A 20,945-nucleotide genomic window follows, 5' to 3' on the forward strand; every position below is an offset into this window, starting at 1 on the left:
CCCTAAAGGCCACATTGTGAACTACAATGATTGACAATAATTTCATGGTCATCGTTAGACTTTTAATTACAGATGTGTTTTGCCTGTGTGGTGGGATGTGAATGTGGGTTCATTACCTGGATTTCTGGATTACTGATCCAGTGATAATACCACAATGCCACCATCTCCCCTGTTGTGGGTCTTTGCTTTTACTTCATTTTGAACCTGGGAATTAAGTATTCTCTAGGTGCTTTGCAAACGAATATCTTCCCTGAAGTGCTGAAAAAGCTTAGGGCTACATTAGCAACTTCATCCATCTGTAAAGCTGCTATCTATTCAGGAATGGAATTTTGTGATCCTCTTAGCAGGCTGAAGGAAACACAATCATAAACTGCTCCTTCATTTTGTGCAGTTCAATGTCATACAGACCAGTAAACTGAGCTTACTTTGTCTACAATATCAGAGAAATATGTCTGGACTGTTTTTTGTTGTGTTTCTATAGTAATATAAATCTATCTGAAGAGTTTAATGGTGGTGAAACTGATTATGGAGAGGGTGAGAATTAGTACAATCAAAGGACAATTGCATTTGACCTAATTGAGAGTGAAGAAAAAAACCAACTTTCGCTGTGTTAATATTGTTTTATTTAATATTTTCAGCTGAATAGTCAATACTAAAGTGTAAAGGAGAAGGGTGAAAATGATATATGCAAATTATGTACAAAGATATAAGAGCATTTTCTGACAATACCCCTAAATCTTAAACGTATTATAATTTTTTTTACAAAACGTTTAATATTACAAGCAGCAAAGTGACTATTAAAGCCAATAATTACTGAAGAACAAACACCAATGTTCTGCTGAGTGAATATTGTGAGAAACACAGCTCACAGTTAAACAATTTAGTCAAGTCAAGTTCTGAAGGAGCAAGATTTTATTTGTCGTTCTTGCAAGACCGGGTGTCTAGTCAAAATAGGCACACCTTACATAGATTTGCAGCACATTTTATACTGTTTTTCAAACATTGTGATGGCTTGTATTGTGTTATTCCCCCTTATTTGGCTGTTAACCTTGTTAACTTTAAACACTGTAAATGGCTTGTATTGTGTCATTCCTTCAATTAACACTCTCTCAACTCCCATTTTGCGCTTAATCTCATCACTGCGGTTATCTGTTTCGTGTAACCTAGTTAACTGTCTGTCATGTGCCTCCCCCTTTCTGTATGCTGCTGAACTCGTCCATCACTGCTGATTGTACTGTTAGCTCTTGCAGCCTTAAAAATTACACTACTTCTCACAATCCCCCCTTTTCTTTTTACTGTCTGTAATTTTTCACTAGCATCCCTTTTTCCAGGTTTAGTCCAGATATGCGCGAGTAGGTTGTTCCAGTTTGGCTAACATACTATTCACTTGCTCGTCCCAATCTTATATAATTTATCCAATCTACGTTCTTATTTATTGTTACCCACCAAAACAAGGATTCAAACCCAGCTGTAATCTGATTTCGAGCTTTAAATTCATCTGGAACTCCCCGAGGCACTCCTATGGGATCTAGATATATCTTTTCATCAAAAGAAATTCCTATCACTGATCTCTTGTTTTTCCTGATCCTTTTGATTTTTCAAATGCCAGGGTAAATGGTATAGCCAATTGGACAATTGCACATGTACCTTTCCACTGAGGGGGTAGAGTTGGCCTCAGTACCCTTCCTCCACAATACCACCATATATCTGCTCTGGGGATTTTCAATGATGAATAGTTCCCTCCCATTCCGTTCTCTGTAATGCTCCTGACCTCTGAGCATGATTCTAACTCCCCCATATTATGAGTTAACTCTGCCCTTTGTCGGTTCACACATGAAGTGTGATTCACAACGGCAGTGAGAAACTGAGGGGGAGTTTTTAAGTTCTTTGCTTCCACAGGAGGGAACATCAGGGATAGGGATGTGCAGTTCGGGTTGCCCCATGCTTCCTTTTCTTGATACAGGGCTAACATGCACTCCATACCTCTTCTGTCGCGTTTCCATCCCAGAGGGAAGGGTACTATTTGGGCCACTGGCTTCCCAGACGCACAGGCATAGCAATTGCTTTTATTTAAGCTTTTTACAGTGTATTTGACCCATTCTACCCAGGCATTAGTCTCCTCATACCCAGTCTCTATTTCAAGGATTTGTTTTAGGTTGTTTACTTCGACCACTCTTACTGCCCTTGGGTCGTTTTGGGGAACCTTATCATTCTAGTCAGGTGTTTTCAAATTTTTATCTACATAGATTCGGAAACAACATTTCAATTTGCTATCTTTTCCTCCCTCCTTTACCCTAATTCCAAATACTGCCTGGTGCAATTGTTGGTCCCTGGTCCAGTTACCTGTAAAGAAGGGCCCACCAGCTATGGAGTACCGGGAGAGGTTCTTAGGATCTAAGACTGGACCGCTTATTTTTTTTTCAGTCCATTTGGTCCCTATAAGATTGTATTCCTTATCTAGGCATTCTGATCTTGGCTGCATATGTTTCTGATGAAGGGATATTATGGAAGGGAGTTTACCCCAAGGATACTTTTCGTCGGCATAAAATTGTAAGGATTCTACCGAATATTTTTGCTGGCTCACCAGATCCCCACATATTACCAAAGAACACAGGTCTGTCTCTACTACCTGTGTTGTAGTGAGATCCAGAACCGTAACTGAGCTCATAGTGTTTCCCTTGTCCTCTTCTAACTTATCTGAATTATATCCCATACTTGTAAGTACTCTCTTGGACAAGAGGAAGGAAAGCATTATCCAGGTTACCCCTTCCATTCTATCCCTTTCTCATTACCTTTTAGGAGAGAACTTAATTCAAAACAGTTCCTTTCCCGCGCTCACGCCGCAACTAAAAATTGATTATTTAGAGTCTTTTAAATTTCAGCTTCAAAGGTTCTTCAGTCAGTTTGACCATCCACGTGTTGGAATTATCTGGAGGTTTTACCAGTCCCTTGATTATAGTATGATGTGTCCACCCCTTTTCAGCAGTCCTGATTACTGTCTCAGTTGTTAGGAGTGCTTGATATGGTTCCTCCCATTCCGGTTGCAGCTTAGTTTCTTTCCATGACTTTACCAGGACCCAATCTCCTGGTTGAATTGTATGTACCGTGAAGTCGAGGGCTGGAGTCTGCGACAATAATCCTTGTCTCCTAAGGGAAGATATCGAGGAGGACAGGCCCAGTATATATTTCTTTACAAATTGATCATTCATTTCAGGAACCGGTAACTCCCCGACTGCCCCCATATAAGGTAGTCCAAATAGCATTTCATAGGGGGATAAACCCAAATCCTTTCGAGGAGCTGTACAAATACGCAAAAGTGCTTTTGGTAAGCACTTAGTCCAAGGGAGTTTCGTTTCTATTATCAGCTTAGATCCTCTGTCCACTTTAAAACATTAGGTTCTTCTTCTAACAGTTTCAAATATAGTTGTTTAGTTTTCTGTGCGTACCCTTTGATCCACAATCTACAGTATCCTACTAATCCCAAGAACCTCCTAAGTTCCTTTTTAGTCCATAGTATATTTAGATCTAGGATTCCTTGTATTCTTTCTGGATCTATTCTTCTCCTTCCCTCACTGATTAGGTGTCCAAGGTATTTAACTTCCTTCTCTACGTACTGCAGCTTTTTCTTTGACACCCTGAATCCCTGTTGTCCCAGATAATTCAATAAGCTATTTGTGGCTTCTATTACCTTTTCCTTTCCTCCTCCTGTTACTAGTAGGTCATCTACATATTGTAGTAACGTGATTTCATCAGGCTTTTTAAATCTTTCTAACACCTGCTCTAAGACTTGACCGAAAAGATTTGGGGACTCTGTGAACCCCTGTGGGAGCACTGTCCACCTGAACTGCTGTTTCCGTCCTGTGATAGGATTTTCCCACTCAAAAGCAAATAAGTCTCGACTTTCTTCCACCAGTGGGCATGTCCAAAATGCATCTTTTAGGTCCACTACACTGAACCATCCGTGATCAGGAGGAATCTTGCTTAATAAAATATAAGGATTAGGGACAATGGGGTGTCGCATCGTCACTATCTGGTTCAGGGCCCTTAGGTCCTGTACCAGGCGGTACGTTCCCTCAGGCTTCTTTACAGGCAATATAGGGGTATTATAAGGGGACATGCAGGGTTCTAACAGTCCATCTCTAACCAATCCTTCAATTACTGGCTGTAATCCTTTTTTTCCTTGCAAAGGTATAGGGTATTGCTTAACACACACCGTCTCTCCTTTTTTTAAATTTATTTGCAGAGGAGGAGCGTCTAATCCCCCTCGGTTTCCTTCCCCTGCCCAGACTATCGGGTCTATTTGCTGTTCCTGTCCGTCTGTTAATACTGCCATGGTTACTGTTAATTGGTTCTTTTCTACTCCAATTGCCAAACCCAATTTAATTATTAAGTCTCTGCCTAATAAATTACTGCCAACTTCTGGTATGTGTAAGAGTTGACCCTCTATCCGCTCAGTCTGGTATTTAAGCATAATCGGTTCAAACATGGGGACTGTAAAACCTTCCCCTTTTACCCCGATACCATTAATTTCTTATCGATTAACTTTATTCCTCTCGGTATAAAATTCAGAGAGGATCTAGTGGCCCCCGTATCCACCAGAAACACCGCATCTTCTTGTTGGGGACCCACCTGCAGATTTATCAAGGATTCCCGGTGGATCCCCGGGGGTAGGAACCCCTGACCTCCCTAGTCTTCATCCATACTCATGAGAGGGACTACCCTCTCTTTTTGTAATTCAGGGCACTGTCTTCTAAAATGTCCAACCATTCCACAGTGATAACACCCCTTTTGTTGGGTTCTTTGTGTTACCCCACCTTTTAGTGCCCCACCTTTTCTACTTCTTCGTTCCTTCCTTTCAACATACTGATACCCTTGTGTCTTTCCCTCAGTTATTGGTTCCACCCTCTTCCTCACAATCTCATCTACGGCCGCTACCATTATCTTTGCCTTCTGTTTCTCTGTCTCATCTCAGTCAGCTCCTCTTTTTTTTTCCTTTTCTATAAAGATTGGATTCAATCCACGGGGCATTAGGGAAATAAGGGCCTGCATCCTAATTGGTTGTGGGTTTAGGGTTGCTTCTTTTGCTATTTCATTGGCTAGCCTGTCCACGGGCATCTCCTTGATCCTTTGGAATATTAAATGTCCCAAATATAACACCTGTGCTTATCGTCTACTATAAAGAAAAACTTATCCTGTGAGTTCAAGTTCAAAGCTATATCTAATACTATAAATACTTCCTGGGACAATGATAATACCAAAATTTGGCCTTTGAACTCCAGGGCTGGAGTTTTCCCAGTGACACTAGGATCTGATGTCTTTCCCTGGTGTGAAGTATTTAAATTGGTCAATGGATTATTCACTGTTCCTCTCCTCGTTACCGGAGCAAGGTTAAAGACCTTCTCCTCAGTATTAAAGTCACCCCCAGGCGCTGTGAGTTTCATGGTCATACTGCCGGGGTAGGGAGGTGATGTCCCTCTGCAGTAGTCTTCTAACACTTGGTTTTGTTTCTCCAGTTCCCTTACTCTGAATTCTAATTCCTTAATCTTTTTTATCCCCACTCCACTTCTTAGTGGAAGTGACTACTTGTTCAATTAGTCCAGCTAACTGATGTATTAACAATACTGCTATTTTCTTTGTTTGGTTTCTCTTTTCTAACTCTCTAATCTGTGATTCTGACGTTTTAATTTTCTCCTTGTCGTCAGCCCAATATTTTTTTACCCAAGACTGAGATGTGTTCAATTAATCTGGTTTAAACCTGTTCAATTAATTCAAACTAAGAGAATTCCAATTTTCTTAGTTCTGTCCTTTTTTTTTTCAATCATTTCCATTGTTGATCTAGTGGGTGAAATGGATCCCACCCCTAGGTCGCTCTTATCACAGTCCGGTGATACCTATCAGGGGTGATCAGTCCCCTCCGTACCACCGCTTACACTCGTGAGCTTACACCTTTAAGCTCACACTATTAAGCCGGCTTTCTTTCTTACTCACGTCTGAACATCACATCCCAGGCATCCTTCTCTAGCCTTTACACCCACTTCAAACTCCTGAGCTTTGCGTAGGGGGCTACCCCTCTTAACAACTGGTCTAGGGCTAGGTGTAAAGACAGATGCCTCCTTGTCTGTACGTGCTCAGCTCAGACCTCTCACACACACTCACACTTTTTCATCACAGATGAGCACCTACTGTACTTTGATTCACTCCCTTAAATTTGGTAATCTGTTCCGGAGCTCCAGTTGTGGCCATTCAACCGGACCCGTAAACAGATCCCAGGTTTCAGCACCAATCCTTGTAGGTAAAGATACCTCTGAGACTAATTGTGAGTCAAAGTACAGCAGTTTAATTAACTAAAGCCTGATTCAGAAAATCCAAAATAAGATTTATTTTTATCACCATTAAATATCCTCACTAAATCAAGACCCTTGCACCTTACAATTCTGGTACAATAAAACAAAACATCACTTGGAGCACAGATGCACGGAGAAATACTGAAAGCATTCTAATGTGCAATCTATATGTTTAATTATTTCTACAGCTCTGCCTTTGTAACCAACACAGGCAAGTACAAAATCAAATCTACTATGTGCCTAAATGGTTATCTCTCCTCACAACTTTAAGATGCAATATAATGCCACCTTTCCCACTTGGCAGAATTCAAATCTCTGTCCGATCCCTACATAATTTAGTAAACTTAAAAACTTAAAGCAATTCACTTTGATTGGCTATATCTATTACATCACATGAGGGTCTCAATTACACAGTTACACCCTCTCTCTCTCTCTCTCTGTACCATACAGAGTCAGCCTGCTTGTCTCTTTTTAACCCTTTACTGATGGGAGCTCACTGGCCTCTAATAAATTTGACCATGTTTGATTCGGGTGCCTCATGTCGTGACAAATCCCTTTCTCTCTCAAACAGTCATATAGTCATTGCACAATTCCAAATACATAACCACTATTAGCGTTCTCCCCGCACCTCAGTAAAAGCCCATGTCAGGGTTCCCAGTTCCACTGACATACTTCTCTCTACCTCTTTCTGCTCAGACCAATTGTAGGTCCATCCCATTCATGCTGATCCATCTATATACTTCGTGACCCATCCACAAACTCCAGTGCCTCTAGGGGCACCTCCCTTATTCGACTTTCCTCTGCTCCCTCATCACATAACCTCCCCCGCAGCCCCTAAATTAACATTATCCAGCAACTTGCATGATCAATTCCTTCCTGGGACGCCGGCTGCTTCTGTCTCACATATTTATTAAGAATCTGACAAACCCAATCCTCAACCGAACCGTACTTTGGCCAGAAGACAGACGGACTCCTGATTGGTTCCTTCACCCAAACAAAACACAATATTTCATCATTGTCGTCTTGTTTTTATCCCTAGTACTAGTGCCCAAACCTTCCAACATCCTTCCCAACGGACTTTCTGGAGGGATGTTCCCTGGGGCCCCACCCTTCTTCCAACATCCGTCCCAAAGGACTTTCTGGAGGGATGTTCCCTGGGGCCCCACCCTTTCTCCGCGGATTCCCAGCACCTTTCCCGGGGGACTTTGTCCTACTACCCCCACTTCCCATGGTTTACCTACCACGACCCGGTCGCCAAGGCAATACTTAAAAGTCACTTTTCTTACCTTGGTCCGCAGCGTTGCCCGACCACACGACGGTGCCTACCATTTCCCACTTACTCGTTCAGAACAACTTTCCTAGGATTCTCAACAGTCAGTGGCAGAGAAGTCCACCGATGAACACCTGGGACCATTCAATTTGGAACGGGACGCGTCTTCCCAGTTGTCACTGGCAACCTCCCTACCAGGGATGTTAGGATCCCGGACGAGCCCCCAATTGTGAGAAACACAGCTCACAGTTAAACAATTTAGTCAAGTCAAGTTCTGAAGGAGCAAGATTTTATTTGTCGTTCTTGCAAGACCGGGTGTCTAGTCAAAATAGGCACACCTTACATAGATTTGCAGCACATTTTATACTGTTTTTCAAACATTGTGATGGCTTGTATTGTGTTATTCCCCCTTATTTGGCTGTTAACCTTGTTAACTTTAAACACTGTAAATGGCTTGTATTGTGTCATTCCTTCAATTAACACTCTCTCAACTCCCATTTTGCGCTTAATCTCATCACTGCGGTTATCTGTTTCGTGTAACCTAGTTAACTGTCTGTCATGTGCCTCCCCCTTTCTGTATGCTGCTGAACTCGTCCATCACTGCTGATTGTACTGTTAGCTCTTGCAGCCTTAAAAATTACACTACTTCTCACAATATTAGTGTGCAAATGCTGAATCCCACTAAATCATTAATACAAACAGGTTAATAATTTCATAAATCGAAACTAAGGAAGTTTATACAAATATTTTAAGCAGAAGCATCTAATATCCACTGGCTATATTAATACGTGAATTAAACACTATTGTTACCGGCAGTCAAGTGTAAGTAACAATTCAAAGGATTGAACTTTCAAAATGGTAAAAGGCTCCTTTGAATTCTCAGTTAAAAGTACAATCTTGAAAAATTATACCAGCTTTTGATAGGAAAGTGCCTAAACTGTAAATGCATTGAATTCATCTACTCAGATTTAATTTTGCAGGATTGAGGCTTTTGACTTCACACAGTTTTGGCACTCTTTTACAAATTGATATTCCAACAGGGAATTGCAAGCTCCTGATTATAACACTTTACCGATAAATTAAGTGGTCTCAGTAAACCACCATATCACAGACAACAATAAAATGCTGAGACCAAAAACTGAACCTATTACTTTACTGACTTATCCTCAACTTTAAGCCACAGTTAAAGTGTTGGGCCTAAAAGCCTTAGCCCATGGATCTGAAATTGGGACAATCTGGGTAAATGGAGGGATTTTGGAGCAGAACTCATTTCTGCTGCATTTCACATTTTTCTAGCCAATCTAAGAAATTTGCTTTCTGTACATAATTGAAAACTAAATTAAACTTCCTGCTTTAGTCTCTGCCTGGATTAATGAAGCTTTTCCAATTTGACTGGTTGAAAATCCTCACTGTCTCTTGCACTGCCAATACATGTCACAAATATCTTTCAGAGGGAGCCATGCTAAGTCAGATATCAGCCAGGACTCTCTGGGCCTGTTCACCACAGCGCAAATCCTGTTCTGGCAGGAAACTCAGGCAAGACAGCCATAAAGGAGTTTACGTTGGAAAGATCTCAGAATGAGACCTTCATCCCCCCCATGGCAATGTAATCAGGTTTTTTACCCACCATCAGTTTAAATAGATTTAAATAACGCCTTACCTCCCAGGTATGTTCCTCCAGTGGAATGATGTCGTGCTAATGGGAATCATCACTGTTCTCAGGGTATGGAGGACAATGCAGCCCCCAAGTGGTTGGGAACATGGTGTCTGCCCCCGATGCCCTGGTAATGCCAGGAGTCAGTGCTATGTTGGCATTGCCAAGAGGCAGGGCTAGAAGTGGGGTCTGGGGTGGGACCTAGGGGCAGGGCAATGATGGAGGGGGGGAGGAGACTGCCACCGAACATTGATGGGGTGAAGGTGAGAGATTGCCAGCTACCATATCTGATGGGGCAATCCTGATGTCCATTATTGGTAGGGGGGAGAATATGTCTGTTGACATTGAGATCAAACCACCCTTTAAAAAAGATGCCCCAATCCCTGTGGAACCGGCATAGCCAGTGTCTTTAGGCCGTAAGACCTAAGCAAAGGAACAGGGGTAGGCTTGTTGGTCCCTTGATCCTGCTCCATCATTTAATAAGATCTGGTTCATCCAACGTTCCTCAGATCCACTTTCCTGCTCTTTCCCCTTGACGCTTGCTTTCCTTACTGATCAAGAATCTATTCAACTCAGTTTTAAATATACACCATAACTCTGCCCCCACGGGTCTCTGTGGCAAGGAGTTCCAAAGACTTAAAACCCTCTGAGAGAAAAAATTCCTCTTCATTTCATTCTCAAATTGGCACCCCTTTATTCTGAGATTATGCCTTCTGCTCCTAGACTCTGCCACGAGGGGAAACATCCTCTCAGCATTTACCCTGTTAAGCCACTTAAGAATCCTATATGGTTCAATGGGATCACCTCTCATTCTTCTAAATTCCAATGACAAAAGTCCCTGCTTGTTTAACTTTCCATGATAAGATAATCCCTCTAAAGTAGTGATTATCCTAGTGAACCTTCTCTGAACGGCCTCCAATGAAACTATATCCTTCCTTAAAAAGGGAATTGAAAATGCTCACAGTATTCCAGATGTGGTCTCACCAATATCTTGTAGGGTTGCAGCAAGACTTCCCTACTCTTATACTCCACCCCCTCAAAATAAGGGCCAACATTCCATTAGCCTCCCTGATTACCTGTCATTACAAGTCATTAATATATTGTAAACAGTTGCAGTCCCAGCACTGACTCCTATGGAACCTCACTGGTTACTTGTCACTGAAAAAGAACTTTTATCCCCACTTTCTCTATCCATGCTAATAAACTTCCTCCAACACCATAAGCTTTTAACTTATGACTTAACCTTTTGTGAGACACCTTGTCAAACATCTTCTAGAAGGCCAAATAAAACACAGATATTGGTTCCCCTCTATCCACTCTGGTTGAGATAGCCTCAAGAAACACTAATACATTAGTCAGGCATGATTTCCCTTTCATGAAGCCATGTTGATCTGGTTAATTAGATTATGACTTTCCAAATGAGCTGTTATCACTTCCTCAATAAGTGATTTGAACATTTTTCTAACAATAGATGTTAGGCTAATCAGCTTAAAGTTAGTTGCTTTTTGCTTCCCTCCATTTTTGAATAGGAAACTGGCAGTTTTCCCATTGTCAGGTACTTCTCCAGAATCCAAGGATTTCTGGAAAATTACAATCAATATATCCATTATTTCTGTAGCTACTTCTTTTAGGATCCTAGGATACAAACCATTAGGACCAGAGGACTTATCTGCCTTTAGCCTAATTAGTTTGTCTCATACTACATCTCTAGTGATGGTGGTGGTATTTAATTCTTCCCCCTTATTCATTAGTATTAATGGGATGATCAAAGTATCTTCCATCATAAAGAAGGATGCAAAAAATTGGTTTAACTCCTCTATCTTGTCTTGTTCTCTATAACTATCTACTAAGATTCATTTTCTAAGGGGCCTATATTACCTTGACCTGTCTCTTCCATTTGATAGATTTAATGAAGCTCTTATTATCAGTTTTTATATTCCTCAGTAGTTTGCCCCCATAGTTTTTTTTCTCATCATTGTCTTTTTAGTCCCCCATTGCTGGATTCTGAAATTTTCTCAGTCTTCGGGGCTATTACTGACTTTTCCCTCCTTGTATGCTTTAGCTAACTTTATCCTCATTTAATTGGTACCCCCTTTATTTAAGTTAAACACAATTGTTTCGAACTCATGTTTTTCACGTTCAAACTGAATATTAAATTCTATCATGTTATGATCACTACTTCCTAGGGAATCTCTTATTCTAAGGTAATTTATTAAAGCTGCCTCATTGCCCATTACCAGATCCATGGCTACCCTTTCCAACTTGACAATCCAATCAATATGTCCATTCAAGTCAGCCATAATTATTGCTGTATTCTTTTTACATGCTTCTAGTATTTGCTGATTTACACCACTTTCTATAGTATGGCTATTGTGTGAGAGTCTGTACACTACTCATCCCATTGCCTTCTTTCTCTTGCTGCTTTTTTATCTCTACCCAAACGGACTCTATGATGTGGAGATGCCAGTGTTGGGCTGGGGTGGACAACATAGAACATAGAACATTACAGCGCAGTACAGACCCTTTGGCCTTCGATGTTGCACCGACCTGTGAAACCAATCTAAAGCCCATCTAACCTATACAATTCCAATATCATCCATATGTTTATCCAATGACCATTTAAATGCAGTTAATGTTGGCATTTTCTTGAGACAAGAGGAGAGGTCAGACGACACCAGGTTACAGTCCAACAGGTTTATTTGAAATCACAAACTTTTCGAATGTTGCTCCTTCGTGAACTTCACCTCATGAAGGAGCAGGGCTCTGAAAGCTGGTAATGGACATACGTTATCCGAGACTAGGTTGTCTCTCATAACTGATTTCATCTCTTATTAACAGTGCTAGCCTACCACCTTTTCCTTCCCTTCTGTCTTTCTGAAAGGTCAAATATCCCTGCATATTAAGTTTCCAGTTTTGATCTCCTTTTAACCATGTCTCCATAATGATTATAAGATCAAATTAATTTACCTCAGCTCGTACTGTCAGTTCATCTGCCTTATTCTGAATACTTTACGCATTGAGATACAAAGCCTTGGCTGCTCATAGGCATTCAATGCTTACAAGAAAATTAGGCAAAAGCAGAGCAAATTTCCATATGTGACTGCCTGGTGCTGCAACATTTTGGAGCATCAGTGCAGCCTGGCACCGTGAGATGAAATGTATCTCCCCTCACAAACTTCTAGACTGTTTTGTTACTAATTTCATCTATGCCAATATGTGGAGCCACTGAATGAAGAGCAGGTGGTAAAGGAAATTTCCTTCTGGTAAAGGAAAATTGGTCATTATTGCATTCTTCAATCTTGCAATATTTTACATATCACCAATCAGCCCTAAGCCACAGCTTGTATTTGGTCCAAGGATACCTGAAAAACGCAAGAGAAAATATGCTAAAAAAGGTTTTGTCACATTTTTAAAAAAGTAGAATGTCACATTGAACTGATGTAGCAGATATTGTGAATGAAAATAGGTATCATGAAATGATTTCCAGGGTTGTAATTTAATCTTGGTTTTCATTGTAATGGCTTTAAACTACAGTAGTTCCAATCCTGTGATTTACGTCATCTCTTAAACCTATCAATGAACTTGCGGCTTTGTAATCACACCAAGGTATCAATTATTTTCTGTATCAATCAAAAATCAATTTAAATTAACAATTTACATTTCAAAAATGCCCAGTCAAGAGCAAAGAAGAATAAAATTTAGTGTCATGTTCTCTATTATTTTGATGAGCAATTGGAAAGTGGACAAATCTCAGTGCATCACTGTAAGCAAACAATTCCACAATCCATGTCCTTAGAATCATTTTCCATAGTTTTAATAAAATTATTTTATTTTTACCAATATTCGATTTTAATTACCTATCTTCCATTCTAGTTATTGTGCACCCCAATAAAGTGTAACAGGTTACCTTCATAGAGGACACAAGGCATATATCAAAATATTTCCCGGCTTTGACACAACTCACTGGACGGCTTAGAAATTTGATTGTCCCAAAGAATATGGCACTTATTCTCTGCTGGAGGTGTCTCACAGGTCACATTGGATTGAGCTACACATGAGACACTCAGTTCTCATGCCAGAATTTGGCCTGTTGCAGTCTAGAAATTCCCTTCCATGGGCATGCAGTACAAGATCAAAGCCTGGGTTATGATGTGTCATGAGTGTAGTTTAAATATTTGTCTGAAGTGGCTAACGATGGCAAGGCTGGATGCCACTGGTTCTTCTGCTCATTTTAAACCAGATCACAGTATGTTATTTAATTAGGCTTCTTTTCTATGTTACTTAATTAGGCTTCTTTTCAGTTTCTGTAACCTGACTTCTATAAACATTTCAATAGTGGAAGTAAATTTGAAAGTAAATGATTGTAAAGTATGGTGATTCTTGGTTTCAGTCATGGTTATTGGGTAAGGGACATGTATAATTGTAACAATTGTAAATTTTTGTAGCTAATTTAATAGAAGAGAAAGTCGTTAAGTGGAGCGTATTCATAGGCAAATGTTGTTGGCAGAAGAGGAGAAACATTTGAGGGAGTCCTTGATTAGATAAATTCAAATTGTGATGTGTGAATATCAGGTTTGCTGTAGCTCAGTTACTTTTGACATCAATACTGTATTAGATAATTTAGATTGCAGTAATGGTGGAGCAGAGAAAATATTTGGTTTTGACAGTGGTCTCAATAACCTGACGTAACCTTTAGTCAAAGATTATGGAAAGATGCAATATCAATAGGGCAGGCACAGTGGGTGACTTTAACTTCCCAATATTGACTGGGACTTCCTCAGAGCAGGAGGCTTAGACGGGGCAGAATTTGTTAGGTGCATCCAAAAGGGTTTCTTGAATCAGTATGTGGATAATCCAACCTGAGGAGGGGCCACACTGGACCTGGTATTGGCAAATGAGCCTACCCAGGCGACTGAGCTTTCAGTGGGACCGCATTTGGAAACACTGATCACAACTCCTTAAGTTTTAAGATAACTATGAATAAAATAAATCAGGAGCTTGTGGGAAGGTACTAATTTGGGAGGGCAAATTACAATAATATTAGGCAGGAGCTTGGGAGAGTTAATTGGGAGCAGCTGTTTTTGGGCAAATCCACATTCGACATGTGGGAGTTGTGATCAGAGTTCAGGACCTGCATGTTCCAGTAAGGAGGAAGGACAAGGATGGTAAGGTAAGGGGCCCTTGGATAATGAGGGATACTGCAAATTTAATCAAAAGGAAAAAAGAAATATGTGTAAGGTTTAGGGAGTTAAAATTGAACAGGACCCATGAGGAGTATAAAGAAAGCAGGAAAGAACAGAAGCAGGGAATTAGGAGAGCATGGAGGGGCCATAAAATGACATAGGCAAGTAGGGTCAGAGAGACATTTTATACATACATTACAAACAAGAGGGTAACTAGTGAGAGGGTAGGACCATTCAAGTATAAAGAAGGGAACTTGTGCTTGGAAGCAGAGGCTGTGGGCGAGATCCTAAATGAGTATTTTGCGTCAGTATTCACGAAGCAGAAGGATATGGAGGATAGTGAGATTAGTGTGAACCATGCTAAATGCTAGGGCATTTTAAGATCAAGAAAGAAGTGGTATTTGGTCTCTTGAAGAGCAATAAGATGGATAAGTCCCCAGGGCCTCATGGGATGTATTCCAGGTTATTGAGAAAGGCAAAAGAGGAGATTGCTGGGGCCCTGATCCTTGCTAGCCACTGGAACGGTCCCAGAGAACTAGCAAGTAGTTACTGTTGTTCCTCTGTTCAAGAAAGAAAATAGGGATAATGTAGAAAATTGTAGACCAGTGAGTATGACATCGGTGGTTGGGACGACATTGGAGAGGATTCTTGGGGATAGGATTTACCCGCATTTGGAAAACAATGGCCTAATTAGGGAAAGTCAGTATGGTTTTATGCAAGGCAGGTCATGTCTTACTAACTTGATTGATTTTTTTTCAAGTAGGTGATGAAGATCATTGATGAGGGTAGACCAATGGATGTTGTCTACATGTATTTTAGTAAGGCTTTTGACAAGGTCCTTCACGGTAGGCTCATCTAGGTGGTAAAGATGCATGGGATCCTTGGTGAGTTAGCCACATGGATTCAGAATTGACTTGCCCAAAGAAGTCAGAGAGTAGTGGTGGAAGTGTATTTTTTCAGCAGGAGGTCCATGACGAGTGGTGTTCTGCAGGAATCCATATTGGGACCTCTGCTGTTTGTGATATATATAAATGACTTGGATGAAAATGTAAATGGGTGGGTTAATAAGTTTGCAGATGATACAAATGTAGGTTGAGTTGTGGATGGTGTAGAAAGTTGTGAAGGGATACAGCAGGATATAGATCAATTGTAGATATAGGCGGAGAAATGGCCCAAATTAGTACCTTCCCACAAGGTCCTGATTTATTTTATTCATAGTTATCTTAAAACTTAAGGAGTTGTGATCAGTGTTTCCAAATGCGGTCCCACTGAAAGCTCAGTCGCCTGGGTAGGCTCATTTGCCAATACCAGGTCCAGTGTGGCCCCTCCTCAGGTTGGATTATCCACATACTGATTCAAGAAACCCTTTTGGATGCACCTAACAAATTCTGCCCCGTCTAAGCCTCCTGCTCTGAGGAAGTCCCAGTCAATATTGGGAAGTTAAAGTCACCCACTGTGGAGTTTAATCCAGGCAAATGTGAGGTACTGCACTTAGAGAGATCAAATGTAAAGGGTAAGTATACAGTTAACGGTAGGATGCTGAACAGCGTACAGAGGGATCTTGGGGTTCAAGTCAATAGCTCCCTGAAAGTGGCCACACAAGTAGATAGGGTGGTAAAGAAGGTATATGGCATGTTTGCCTTTATTGGTTGGAGCATTGGGTGCAAGAGTCAGGATGTCACGTTGCAGCTTTATAAAAATTTGGTTAGGCCACACTTAAGAGTTCAATTCTGGTCGCCATTACAGGAAGGATGTGGAGGCTTAGGAGAGGGTGCAGAAGAGATTTACCTAAATGCTGCCTGAATTAGAGAGTATGAGCCAATAGGAGAGGCTGGAGCGGTGTTCTCTGGAGCGGTGGAGGCTGAGAAGAGACCTGATAGAAATCTATAAAATTATGAGATAGGGTTGACAGTCAGAGTCATTTTCCCAGAGTTAAAATGGGACATGCACTTAAGGTGAGAGGGGGAAAGTTCAAAGGAGATGTGAGGGGCAAATTTTTTATACAGCGAGTGATAGATGTCTGGAACATGCTGCTGGGGTAGGAGGCAGATATGATAGAGGCACTTGAAGGGCTTTTAAATAGTTACATGAATATACAAGGAATAGAGGAGCAAGGGCAGGCAGAAAGGATGTGTTTAATTTGGCATCACGCTCAGCACAACATCATTGGCCAAAGAGCCTGTTCCTGTGCTGTACTCTTCTATGTTCTATGTTCTAAAAGCAGCTGAACACGATGATACTGAACCACTGAATCACAGCCATTTCAATAACTCCCCTTTTCTGTGACAGATTTTCTACTTTTAAGACCTACACTATGGTCACCAAATCAGTTTTCTACAAGATACAAATGTGTAAAGGCTGATGACTTCTAATGCCTGTTTTTATCTGAAAATTGTATGACAGAATTTATGACATGCTGCCAGAGGTGAAAAGAAAAAAGGAAGAAGAGAAGAAGAAAATTATTTCTCAAACAAATCGATTACGAGCTGAGCTATTCAAAAGGGTAAGATAACCAACAGAGACTTCTTAGCCAGCGTCCATCAAAATATCCCTGGCGTTAAAACACTTTTTTCATTCCTCCTAGAAATTGCTTGACCAAATACTGCAGAGAAACAATGACAGTCTGCAGGAATCATCATGAAGAACTATTTCTGGAAGTTCCCAGAGAAATGTTACCATTGAAGCCACTGCAATTTACTAAAATGCGAATTTCTCATACCCTACTCCTTTGCATTTGAACCCATTAATTTTTAAATTACATTTTCCTGAGTTTGTATGGAGATTCATATTTTGTGAAGCCATTGTTCATTATTATTGCAAAGTACTTGCAGTCAGGTTCATTGGTACATTAATGAGAGCTGCAATTGCATCAAAAATAATGTGTGTTTAATAGTTCAAGCATTCTATTTAATCTTAACCCATTGGATTTAGTTTAACCAGATTTCTTGTCTATCTACTGCATTTGTTGGTTATGATCACAGTCCTGGATGTATGTTGTGTCTTGTCTTAATCTCAGTTTAGGATTAAGAATTCTCAGGCCCTTCTCTCCTGCTCACCCTTTGCCCTGACCATTAAAATACTATAAAATGTGTAAATAATTTGGTCTGTAGAAGGTTTACAGACTGCATTAATATAAAAGCAAATCATATCACAGTAAACTGTACTTAAATAGAACTTTAATATCACTGAGCATCCCCACAGTTTTACTTGGCCCATTAATAGTAGTTCCACATTTAATTGGGCACAGCTCCTCTAAGACTGTAGAGGTGCATTAATATGCCTGTGGTTGGTCAATTGTCTCACTGCCAGACATGATTTGGCATGTTGAGTGAGCTTCCAGGAATAGCTGCAGATGATTTCGCACTTATTAATTACAGACAGAGGCCAAACATCACTCATTCTGATTGAAAAATGTCAAATAAGTGTGAATAGGCACTGTAAGGAATCAACCTGTAGAATTAATGATTGTCTTTGTGGCATCCTGAATCACCTTTTGCGTCAATAGATGCAGAGGATGTGAAGAAGAGTGCCCTTCTGAGCTGACACCCTACAGCAGTGATCAGGAAGGGGTAGCGACATTTATGAACCTTAGTAATCTTGAAAGGGCCTGAAAACAAGACCGCATAAGAGAGGATGAATGACACAATGTACAGAGACCACCTTTTCCATTAATAATGTTCCCCACAAATGCCAATGTGAGCACTGATTATTTTACTGTTTTACAATTTTGAAAAGTGCATTCTGACATGCAGAAATGACCAAGCTATTTTAAAGTCTGTTGGATTAATGTATTAAAACAATGCTGCTACTGTTTTTATATAGTTTTGTAATGCTTTGGTGAACAATTATTAATGAGTAATGTTGGTATGGTGCTTAGTGCAGCAAGCAAGAGGTCACAAAGTAAGGCTTACGTTTATTGCACAGACCTTGTAATGATATCAAATGACAGGAGATGTGAAAAACTTCATTCATCGAATTAGATAGTTTAAAATTTCACAACTAATCAAAAAAAGTCAACAATTTAGTAATCTAGTTGGGTGTTTGAATTTAACCATCTATCTACTGCCAGGTCAAGCGTTACCCTTTCTTAACCATACCAAATAGAATTAAAACTTGATTAACTGCTAACTTTATTTTTCCTTCCTGTCCTTGGATCTATTGTCCAAAAGTATTATATTATTAGATTCTACATATAGATAAGAAAGAATATGTAATGCTTTCTGCTTTAATATCACAGTTCTTCTGCCTTACAACTTTGTTGTAATTGACGGACAATTTGAAATAATCATATTGTGACAGACAAACTGAAGATTTAACTCTGAGGCTGGCTGTGCCTTTATATCCAAAAGTAGTTCATTTTACTATTTTAATTCTGCTCATCTTAAAGAACTGTTACATTTAATAAAGCATTAGTTTGTTCGACTATATTTGTAATTTTTAAATAAGAATTATTACTGGTTATAAATACTAGGCAAAGCTCTAATTATGGCACTGCACAATTGAACTTTTGTCATATTTCTGTGTAAGTATAATGGCAACAAATTGCTTCTCCTCCCTGTAGTGAAGATACATGGTATCTGTAGTGCCTTAAACATTTCTGAGAAAACTACATACACTATCTTTCTTGATATGGTGCTTCCTCTGAGAGGCAAATGATGAAAATATCCACAAGACTGTTCTTTGTGAAAAGAAAATGTGTATTTGCATAACTCTGACTGTTGTGTCAGAGGTTCTCAATAGTCATGTGTTTTCTTTCTTTTTCTCCTCATTTCTTGAAGGCATTGAATCATGTGGGGTATGTTCCATAGATGCTGATAGCTCTTTGGTATCTGACCCAAGTGATCTTTCTCCGTGTATACATTCATTGTTAGCAAGCTATTCAACAGTCTAATCCTATCTGTATACCATGTTCAGACAAGAACTCACATATTTCCAGCAGATGTGGCTGAATGACATTCACAAGCAGCATCTACTTTTTCTCTCTGCAATAATCTCACTAAAGCCAGTCTTCTGTCATCAATATCCTTTATTTGCAACATGCATAAGATACTGCTTCTGTGGCTATAGTGTACAGCTCAAGCCTGGAGTCAATCGACTGCTGGCCTGAGTGGAGCCAGTTAACCCCACTCCCCCTCCCCAACCTTCACTACTCCTTCCCTATTGGACAAGCCTGTATTTGCCTAATAGGGGAGCTTGCATCTATTGACAATCTCCCCTGGGGATCATACCATCTCTCCCCCCTCAAGTCCATTTCTTTTCCAGCACCCCTACCAGGGGAGAGCCTTTTCCACCTGGGGTTGATTAGAGGCAGGACTGGTTCTGAGGGTTGTCCTCTGAATCCCCAATGTAATGTACTTTTATTATATATAAATTATATACTATATATAAAATATATTCATATATTTTAATTTAGATAGGACTGGGTCATTTTGCATCCAGGCCTTAATTTGCCCTACAGACACCTGTATAGTGTCCAAAAAATTGAGGGTCATCACAACCTCTTCCACAGCTGATAGTGAGGTGAGGCTTATGGGCAACAGCAGGTGATTGAGTGCATCGGCATTAGCTATCCTGGTCCTGGGGTGGTGCGCTAGGAGGTATTCATAAGCCCCAGTAACAAGGCCCAACACTGTATCCAGGCAGAGGCAATGCAAGACATTGCCTCGTCTCCTTTAAAAAGTCTCAGCAATGGCTTATGATCAATCACTATAACAAAGCATCTAGAGTAGACATATCGATGGAAGTTTTTAACATTGAAGACAACTATCAATCCCTCTTTCTCGATCTGAGAATACGCCGTCTAACATCTGAGAGGGTCCTAGGTACATACGCAATAGGCTTCCATTTCTCCAGCGATGTGCCAGTACCGCCCCAATCCCGTACGGAGAGGATTGTGGGTCAGGATTAGGTCATTTTGGAGTCAAAATGGGCCAATAATTTAGGGGACAAAAATTGCTGTTTAACGCTGTGGCATCCCCACCAAGACTATCTTTGGTGTTTCCATAGTAGGGTATGCAAGGGGGCAAATAAAGAAGCTAAATTCAGAATAAATTTCCCATAATAATTCACTAACCCCATGAAGGATTTCAATTCCTTTGGGTTCCTTAGAATTGGTGCCCCTTTAATGATCCTCAACTGGTCTTCCACTGGATGAAGGCCTTTGCCATCCACCTGATAGACCAAATACGCCATGGTACTTGCTTGGAAGATGCATTTTTCTTTCTTCAGTCATCCCCCAACCTCCAAGAATCTACATAAGGCCTCTTCCAGGTTCATTAGGTGTTCATGTTCTTGTGACTAAGATGTCATCCAGATACGCAGCTACCTGAAGTAACCCTTGAGTATGTTCTCCATGACCCATTGAAAAATGACGCAGGTGGATGAGACACTGAATGGCAGGTGAGCGTATTCATATAGACCATTCTCTTATAACATGTAACGTGTTCGCAAATAGTGAAGCCTGAAGATGGGCCAAAGTGATTCTACTTTCCTTT

At 40.4% G+C, this 20,945-nt stretch overlaps 1 protein-coding gene across 5 annotated transcripts in view; it reads left to right on the forward strand.

The window, feature by feature from the left end:
* The window catches only part of c17h10orf90 (chromosome 17 C10orf90 homolog), a 178,909-nt gene extending 160,036 nt beyond the window's left edge, over positions 1 to 18,873 (forward strand). For all 5 annotated transcript variants that reach the window (XM_080205636.1, XM_080205638.1, XM_080205637.1 and 2 more), the window contains 2 exons: positions 16,855 to 16,954; positions 17,036 to 18,873. In XM_080205636.1, coding sequence (XP_080061762.1) covers positions 16,855 to 16,954; positions 17,036 to 17,092 — 157 coding nt within the window. In that variant the 3' untranslated portion in view covers positions 17,093 to 18,873. The remainder of the gene's footprint in view (positions 1 to 16,854; positions 16,955 to 17,035) is intronic.
* Positions 18,874 to 20,945: the final 2,072 nt, after the last annotated feature.

The sequence above is a fragment of the Carcharhinus amblyrhynchos genome, chromosome 17, assembly GCF_965287045.1.
Source record: "Carcharhinus amblyrhynchos chromosome 17, sCarAmb.v2.hapA, whole genome shotgun sequence".
NCBI classification, from domain to species: Eukaryota; Metazoa; Chordata; class Chondrichthyes; order Carcharhiniformes; family Carcharhinidae; genus Carcharhinus; species Carcharhinus amblyrhynchos.